The sequence below is a fragment of the Leuciscus leuciscus genome (assembly GCF_965113295.1).
Source record: "Leuciscus leuciscus genome assembly, chromosome: 1".
In the NCBI taxonomy this organism is placed as follows: domain Eukaryota; kingdom Metazoa; phylum Chordata; class Actinopteri; order Cypriniformes; family Leuciscidae; genus Leuciscus; species Leuciscus leuciscus.
The window spans coordinates 28512687-28522463 of NC_138725.1; the positions used below are offsets into that span (position 1 = coordinate 28512687).

Consider the following 9777-nt stretch of genomic DNA (forward strand, 5'->3'; position numbering starts at 1 on the left):
GGTGTTTGCTTTAGTTGGGCTCTTGACCCTTATATGTTTACTTTAAATTTTACTGTTGTTTGTCTGCTGTTATTGATGTATAACAGTCAAATGAACAAAGTAAAAGTGTGATCTGATAGTGTTGGTTATGTTTTGACATAATCATGCTGTGATCTGAAAAATGAAACTTATTGAGATAGTTTGGTTTATCTTGTTAGCAGCTTTGTGATTTTAACAGCATATGATTATCAATACTTTACTTATAATCCAAAATATTTCATAAACATTGTTCTGATCAAAACACTTTTAAATTAATTTATTTAGAAACACAGACATCAATAATCAGCCTGTGAATCTCAACAATGGTGACAATAATAAAGCATGTTGCAGTGGCTGCCACCAATCACAACTCATTAATGGCTCCCATCATGCATTGCGGTATGCATAAATTATGATCTGAATTGTCTATTTAATTTACTTTCCCTAATTGAATATTCTGCTCGTCACCATTGTTGAGATGCATAGACTGAATCTTGACTTCTGTGTGTGCCTAAAGGAAAGATTTTTTTTGTTTTAAACAACTTTTAAGAAATCCTTTATATTATATAAAAAATTCTGGATATTTATGCAGATTCACAGTTATTTTGTAACCAACAACATAAATCGAAGTCAGAAATAAGGATCATAATGAGTTCAGTGATCAAGTTCAAATGATGAATTTCATAATATAACCAACACCATCAGATCACTTTTTTTTTCTTTGTTCATCTGGCAGTTATAACTCAGATACAACAGCCAAACTAACTCTAAAGTAAACATATAAGGGTCAAGTAGGGCTGTGCGATATATATCGTGAGATTGTTATGCGCCTCTCGTCAGTAAAGCCGGTTCCTTGATTAGTAGTAAATCACCATCACCTGCTTTCAGATGGAGCGGCATTTAGGGCTGAGGAGATAATTAAGTGATTAATTTAGTGATGATTGAGCATTATTGAAGACACCTGATGTTAACAAGCAGAATCACTGAAGGAGAAAATCTCAAATTGTAAGTTACCATTAAGGTGATGGGTGTTTGCTTTAGTTGGGCTCTAGACCATTATATGTTTACTTTAATATTTACTGTTGTTTTTCTGCTGTTGTTGATTTATAACAGGTAAAAGAACAAAGTAAAATGTTATCTTATACTGTTGATTATGTTTTAACATAATCATGCTGTGATCTGAAAAGGGAAACTTATTGAGATAGTTTGGTTTAACTTGTTAGCAGCAGTTTAGTGATTCTTCAGCCTATGATTATCAGTATTTTACTTATAATTCTATATTTAATAAACATTGTTCTGATCAAAAGACATTCAAATAAATTCATTTAAAACACAGACATCAATAATCAGTCTGTGAATCTCAACAATGGTGACAATAATAAAGCATGTTGCAGTGGCTGCCACCAATCACAACTCATTAATGGCTCCCATCATGCATTGTGGTATGAATAAATTATGATCTGAATTGTATGTAATTTACTTTTCCTAATTGAATATTCTGCTCCTCACCATTGTTGAGATGCATATACTGAATCTTGACATCTGTGTGTGCCTAAAAAAATGATTTTTTTTTTAAACAACTTTTAAGCAATCCTTTATATTATATCAAAAATCTTGGGCATTTATGCAGACTCACTAACCAACAACATAAATCGAAGTCAGAAAGAAGGATTTTAATGAGTTTAGTGATCAAGTTCAAATGATGATTGTCATAACATAACCAACACCATCAGATCACTTTTTTCTTTGTTCAACTAGTGATTATAATTCAGAAACAACAGACAAACAAAATCTAAAGTTAATAATATATGGGTCAAGAGTCCAACTAAAGCAACCATTGATCGTCATAACGGTAACTTACAATTTGAGATTTTCTCCTTCAGTGATTCTGCTTGTTAACATCAGGTGTCTTCAATAATGTTCAATCATCACTAATTAATCACTTAATTATCTCATTAACTTCAACATTAACTTCATTGAGTGTGGACTCATACACTCCCAGGAGTGTTAATTTAACACTGGAGTTTTTGCTGTGTACAAAGAGCCGTAGTTAACTGACAAGCTGAGCCATATCGCATTAATTATCGCTGGCGATACGTCCGCGATATTAATGCGATATGGCTCAGCTTGTCAGTTAACTACGGCTCTTTGTAGTAAATGCCGCTCCATCTGAAAGCAGGTGATGGCGATTTATTACTAATCAAGGAACCGGCTTTACTGATGAGATGCGCATAACAATCTCACGATATATATCGCCCAGCTCTAGGGTCAAGAGTCCAACTAAAGCAAACACCCATCACCATAACGGTGGCTTACAATTTGTGCTTTTCTCCTTCAGTGATTCTGCTTGTTAACTGCAGGTGTCTTCAATAATGTTCAATCATCACTAAATTAATCACTTAATTATCTCATTAACTTTAACACCGCTTTAGTGTTACTTTAACACTCTGTAGAGTGGGACCATATTTGCTCTGAGCAGTGTTGATTTAACACTGTGGAATTTACTGTGTACACACACATATATTATTTAAACACAAACTTTTATTTTGGATGTGATTAATCACGATTAATCTTTTGACAGCCCTAATATATATATATATATATATATATATATATATACTTTTGCATTGATTTAGCACAATGGGATTTATAAATGTCTAATAAACTGCACGTCAAGCATGTTGTCTGTCATTTCCTCTATGTTGTTCTTGTGTCTGACACAGAGAGGAGAAAATATGCTGAAACTGAAGGTGAGGGTACAGCGTCAGTACAGGGAGTCTTCATGATCCACTGAATCCCTGCTTCTTGTGTTGAGAGAGATAAAGGAGACAAATTATATACAGTAGTAGTATATATTACATGTTGTGGTATTTAGTATGATTCCCCATTAAGTCTAGTGTGATTTGTTTTTAAAAATGGCTTGCTGCTTTTAAGCATTGTTTTTAATCTCACAAATAAACTTCCATTTCCCTTTCCCATCAATCCAAAAATCAGCTGAGCTGAAACATAATATAGACAGCCTAATAGTCAACAGAAACAGAATGTCTAAAAAACTCCACCCATACGTTTTTTGTTACTCAAAAATGCAATCTAAAATAATGTTTTTTGTTTTGTTTTGTTATTGCACATTTAATGAGGAATGAAACGGATATTCTCATTTTATCACTTCCACATATCACACTCCCCAATGTTATATTTAACCCCTGTTTAGAAGCCTTTCCCTCTTATTACACAACAAAGGATAAAACTGCATTAATAGAACGGGTTTAACCATTAATAGGCTGTTCGTGGTTTGTTATGCGCTACTAACTTTATCCAATGACCTATCTTTTATCTGATAACGTCCCCTAAAACTACTAATTTAGAGAGCAATAATCAACTAGCATGCTTTAATACAAGTTAATTTGATTCAGATGTACTGATAATATACAATCGTATTCTTTAAACGTCTCACCTTTTATAAAAGTCCATCACAAACGGTCCGTTCTACCGCGCTGCTGCTACTTCCGGGAACTATTGAGAGGCTCCACGAGCCGCCATTGCTGTAAAAAAGCGTTCCATTGTTGTCAATGGAGTTGTCGCAACTCTCTCTCTATATGGCTCTGCCCGGAACTTCTCTGCAGCTGTACACCCAATAGAGTGAATGGATTTTTTCATTCTTTTTTCTCTTCATATTGTTAGGATTGTACTGTAGAACCATAACCAGCATCTAAACGAGGTAATTAATAATGAACAATCTTTGAAATCGTAGACCATAGCTTTAATACATGAATACTTGCATGATTTCAGGTGCTGATGATCAGGAGTGTTTGAGGATTGTGCTGATCGGGAGGACAGGAAATGGAAAGAGTGCAACAGGAAACACTATTCTGGGAAGAGAGGAGTTTGAGAGTGACTTAAGCTCAGATTCAGTGACGACTGCATGTAAGAAGGGAGTTGGTGAAGTTGATGGTCGATCAGTAGCTGTTGTTGATACTCCAGGACTCTTTGATACGGCACTGTCACATGATCACGTGGTGGAAGAAATAGTGAAATGTGTTTCAATGTCGTCACCTGGACCTCATGTGTTTGTCATTGTGTTGAGTCTGGGAAGATTCACTAAAGAGGAATCAGACACTTTGGATCTGATAAAGAAGATCTTTGGCCCAAAATCTGCTCAGTTCAGCATCGTTCTGTTCACTAGAGGAGACGAACTTGATGATCAATCTATAGAGGATTATGTGAAGAGAAGTAACTCTGCAGAAATGAAGAAACTGATCAGAGATTGTGGAAACAGATTCCTGGTGTTCAATAATAATAAAAAACAAGACAAAACTCAAGTGATTCAGCTGTTAAACATGATAGAAGACGTGAAAAATAGTAATGAGGGTCGATACTTCACTAACAGCATGTTTGAGGAGGCAGAGATGTCCATTAAAAAGAGAATGGAGGAAATAATGAAAGAGAGAGAAAGAGAAATTCAGAGTCAGAGAGAAGAATTACAAGCTAAATATGAGATGGACATGGAAAACATTATGAAGAGACTCGAAGAAGAGAAACAAAGAGCAGACGAGGAGAAAAAGAAAATGGAGAATCAAATCAGAGAAAAAGAGGAAAAACTCAGAAAAGAGTTTGAAGAGAAAGAAAAAATGGAAAAAAAGAAATGCGAGATTGAAAACCAGAAACGATCAGAAGAGGGAAAACAGAAAAGAGCTAAATATAAACAAAAAATAGAAGAGGTGAAGAGAGAGATTGAAAATCAGAGATCACTGTATGAAAAACAGCAAAAAGAAAGAGAAGAAGAAGATCGAAAGAGAGAAGAGAAATACAGACAAGATCAAGAAAAGATGAAAAATGAACAAGAAAGAATTATAGCAGAATTACAGATGAAGCAAGAAGAGGAAACTAAAAAGAGAGATTCAGAGGAGAAAAGGAGGAAGAAAGAAGAGGAGGAAGAGAGACAAAGATGGGAGAGAAAAATAAAAGAGGCCGGAAATGACAGAAAAGAGATTCAAGAGGAAATTAAACGACTGCAGAGAGAATGGGAGGATGAAATGAAACAACAGATGAGAGAACGAGAGGAAGATGAAAGAAAGATAAAAGAGAAGCAAGAGAAACAACTGAGAGAAAAACAAGGAGAACTGGAGAAAATAAAAAAGAGATTTGAAAGAGAGAGAGAAGAAGAAAGTCAGAAGATAGAGGACGAAAGACAGAAACAGAGAAGAGAAAGAGAAGACAAAGAGATAGAATATGAAGAAAAGAAAAGTGAAATGGAAAGACATGAACGACTGGAGCGAGAGAGAAAAGAGGAGTGGGAGAGAATAAAACGAGAAGATGATGAGAGACGAGAGGAAGAGAGAGAGAGATGGAAGAAAATTATTGAAGATCTGAAACGAGAGCGAGAAGAAGAGATCAAGAGAAGAGAAACAGAAGAGAAGGAGAGAAAAAAAAGAGAAGAGAAAGAGAGAGATGAAATTAAAAAGAAACATATAGAGGAAATAAAAATCATAAAGAAGAAATGAAGAAGCCAGAAAGCAAGCAGAAGAAATTAATGATTTCAAGAAGAGAAATGAGCAGCACGTTCAGGAGCTCAAAGAGATGCTGGAAAAACGTCAGAAACAACAGGAACTACTGGAAAAACTCTATAAACATATGCAGGCCCAGAAAGAAGAAGAAATTAAAAAGCTGCAAGATCAGAAAGAAAAAAAAAGAAAAGAGCAACAAGATCAGAAAGAAAAAGAAAGAAAAGAGCTACTACACAGCAAAATCCCCAGTGTTAAATTAACACTCCTCAGTGTTTATATGTGTCCACACTACATGGTGTTAAAAATTAACACTGAAGCAGTGTTGAAGTTAATGCAATAATTAAGTGATTAATTAAGTGATGATTGGCTATTAGTGGTGACACCTGATGATAACAAGCAGACTCACTGAAGGAAAGAGAAAAAACAATAACAGAAAAAAGAGAAACACAAGAACTACTGACTTCGAGTCATTACACATTGTTGCACTTATTATTACCAGTTTGACTTTATTTCTGTCATACATCGACAAAAGTTCTTGAGAGTCAACAGAAGTTTAGACAGTAATATTTTATGGAATTTTTCTTTTCAAGTTACCATTTTGGTGGTCAGTGTTTGCTTTAGTTGGGCTCTTGACCCTTTTCAATTTTTAATATTAGTTTTTCTCTGGTTGCTACAACTCTGTGTTTATAAAGCACATTTGTTACTGCAAGAGAAAACATGACCTGCTCACAATATGTTTTGATGGTAATGACATTATCATGTAGTGTCCTGATTCACTGATGTCATACAGTCTCTAAATCTTTGACTATATGCTTGATGTCTCGTTTTAGTATCGGTGATTGTAGCTCTGAGATTCTACAGTTTGAGATCCAACAGCAATATCAAAAATTTTGAAAATACTTTGAGCAAAGATGTTATTGTGTTTAAACGCACAGACATCAAGAATCAGCATATGAATCTCAACAATGGTGACAATAAACAAACTAGTGACAAACAGATCAACTCTGAACATCACAAAACAAGCTACTAAAGTCAGAACAAAACAATAGCAAAATAAAAGCCAACAGAAAAAAACAACGAAAATGACAGGACAATTCAGCTGCATAATTTATTCATGCTGCAATGCATGATGTGAGCCATGGATGCGTTCTGATTGGTGGCTCCCATCATGCACTGCAACATTAAGCATTTGTTTGATTGTCACCATTGTTGAGATTCATATGTAGATTCTTGATTTCTGTGTGTGATTTTACATCCTTCAGATCTTTAAAACATTGCTGGAAGTAACTACTGTAGTGAACAATTAATAAAACATGTGGATAATCAGTTTATAATGCTGGGTGACATCATTGAATCAAGTCACTAGTAATTTCATCATTGAAACTTAACCAGGGCTGCATTACCAAAAGCATCTTAAACATAACTTGATTGCAGACCAACTGCAACATATGGTCTGTACGATCAAATTAGGCTTGCAATGTTTTCAGGAAACACAGCCCATGTCATAGTTTCTCTTGCCACAACACATATGCTTTATAAGCACAGAGTTGGAGCAACCAGAAAATTACTAATGTTACAAAGTAAAGGGTCAAGAGCCCAACTAAAGCAACCACTGGTCACCATAATGGTGACATGAAACGAAACATTCCATAAAACATTACCATCTAAACTTCTGTTAAATCTAAATAAGACCGTGTGTAGATGTATGACAGAAATAAAGTCAAACTGGTAAAATAATAAGTGCAATAATGGCTCGAAGTCAGTAGTTCTTGTGTTTCTCTTTTTTCTGTTCTTGTTTCTCGTTCCTTCAGTGTGTCTGCTTGTTATCATCAGGTGTCACCACTAATGGCCAATCATCACTTAATTAATCACTTAATTATCTCATTAACTTCAACACTGCTTCAGTGTTAACTTAATTAACTCATTAACTTCAACACTGCTTCAGTGTTAATTTTTAACACCCTGTAGTGTGGACACATATAAACACTGAGGAGTGTTAATTTAACACTGGGGATTTTGCTGTGTAGAAGAAATTGAAAAACTAAAAAACAGAGATTGTGTTATTCTGTGATTTTTCAAAGCATTTTAAAATAATAATGTCATTTTCTTTCAGTCTGGCTCATGGCATCCATTATTGTGGGAATTTTTAATAGATTTATTTGATTCGCTATATGTTCAGTTATCTGCCAATGATCTATATCTGGAAATAACAGATTTGGTGTCGAGCTTTGCCTTAAGATTGAAGAACATACTTTGAATTTTACTTTGAGTAGCACATAGCTCAAGAAAGCAACCTTACATTTGTTTTTACAGTTTCTTTATGCTTTTATGTTTTTGTGTTCCTTTGTCAATAATAATAATTGAATCATTAAAGTCATTCAAATTGCTTGCTATTGATATGCTTGCTATTGTTGTTTCAGAATACTTCATGTGTTAAAGATAAGAGAATCTAATTCAAGGTTTTATGGGATGATGTTGTGATGAAGTGAACATTTTTCAATAAACTGAACATTTTGACTCTCACTTTGTCTCCCTCTTTCTGCCTTTTCATGGCTTCCTCTTCCTACAGCAACCTCTCGACTCAGAGAAGGCAAAGACAAAACCAATATTGTGGGACTATAGGTAAAGAGACACTAGGGTTTTGTTTTGTGGAGTTCAGATTAGAACAGAAACATTTACTGAGCCAGTAACTGTGATATAAATGAAAACAGATAAAAGCCCCATATCTGTACAGCAAGCAGGATCACAAAGTAACTTGTTTAGGCCTACAAACACTGCAGAACATGTAGTGGTCAGCAGAAAGGATGGCAACCTTTCACATTTCCTTTTCACATAACAGTGTTATACATGTCCTTTTATTCTGAGATAAGCAGGGGTAGGGCTAAAACCTAACCTTGTCTTTACTTAATCATGAAACCATGACTAAACATAGATTTTTCCAGAACATGAAAGTTTAAGTTTGTTTTGCTTATTTACCTAAAAAAAATACATAAAAGATTTCAAGTGCAATGAACTCAAAATCATAATTCACTAAAATACCTCTGGTGTTTCTTTGATGTGATTTGCCATGCAAGGAGTTCTGCTAGGCAACAAGATTGCAACCTGTTTGTGTGTGTGTGTGTGTGTGTGTGTGTACCAACCATACATTTGTGTTGTGGTTTATTTTATTTTATTCATTTATAATCATTTATCACTTGATTATATTTCTTTTAATCCTAAACTGTCAGAAAAAAATGTGCAAATTTTGTACCTTCAGTACAACGGCTTGTCACTGGGGCAGTACACTCAAGAGTACACCCGCTGTACCCTTTCACATGGGTACAAATCAGGACCCTTGCAGTATGTAATGTATTTATGTGAACATAAATGTGAAATGTAAAAATATTTATGTGAATGACTGCTCAGGAGAGTAAATGTTCAAATGAAGTGTTATTTTATGTGTTTTTGCACATAATGATATAGTGGAGACATGTTAGTGTTTAATGTTCTTTTGGGATTTAAAGGGTTTCTGTTGAGTTTTGTGTGTCACCATTGTGTTGAAGAGTAGAGCCTGTGCTTCAGCCCAGATAACAACATTATTTTGGCCCACATGCAGCGTAGAATGACGGCACTTGACTGGACCGCTCCTGTTTGCCAGATCTGGGCCACAAACAGGCCATAGCAATGCCACATGTCAGCCAAGAGCAAAGAAATAAACCAGAACTGGACCTTATCTGAGCCACAAAATCTGTGTATATTAAATATGGAGTCATTTCAGCCTTAATAAGCCTGTTAACAAGCAGAATCACTGAAGGAAAGAAGAGAACAGAAAAAGAGACGAGCAGAAACACAAGAACTACAACTGACTTCAGATGTCATATAGCGTATGAATCTCAATAATGGTGACAATCAAAAGTGCCATGCTGCAATGCATGCTGGTACCCAGCATAGTACAAAACTCCCAGCATGCACTGCAGCATGAATAAATGATGCAGCTGAATTGTCCTATTATTTTGTTTAATTCTAAATATGTGCTTTTATTTTTTGCTGTTTTTTTTTTTTTGTAGTGACATTTAGTAGCTTTTTTGTGATGTTCAGAGTTGATCCGATTATCTTATCGATTATCACACCTTGTTGTTGATGGGAAACATTTTATTCTCCTCAAGAGGCATTACCGCAAAACTTTCAAATTTGTATATAAAGTGATTTTGCTGACAGCAAAGCAACTTTAAAGCAAGTGCGCCATTCAGTGAACTTGAGTGGATCACCTGTAAAC

At 35.0% G+C, this 9777-nt stretch overlaps 1 protein-coding gene across 2 annotated transcripts in view; it reads left to right on the forward strand.

Moving 5' to 3' along the window:
• Positions 1-5744, forward strand: part of LOC309497856 (uncharacterized protein) — a 606947-nt gene extending 601203 nt beyond the window's left edge. For both annotated transcript variants that reach the window (XM_082168195.1, XM_082168194.1), the window contains 2 exons: positions 2742-2768; positions 3808-5744. In XM_082168195.1, coding sequence (XP_082024321.1) covers positions 2742-2768; positions 3808-5519 — 1739 coding nt within the window. In that variant the 3' untranslated portion in view covers positions 5520-5744. The remainder of the gene's footprint in view (positions 1-2741; positions 2769-3807) is intronic.
• The last annotated feature ends 4033 nt before the right edge of the window (positions 5745-9777 follow it).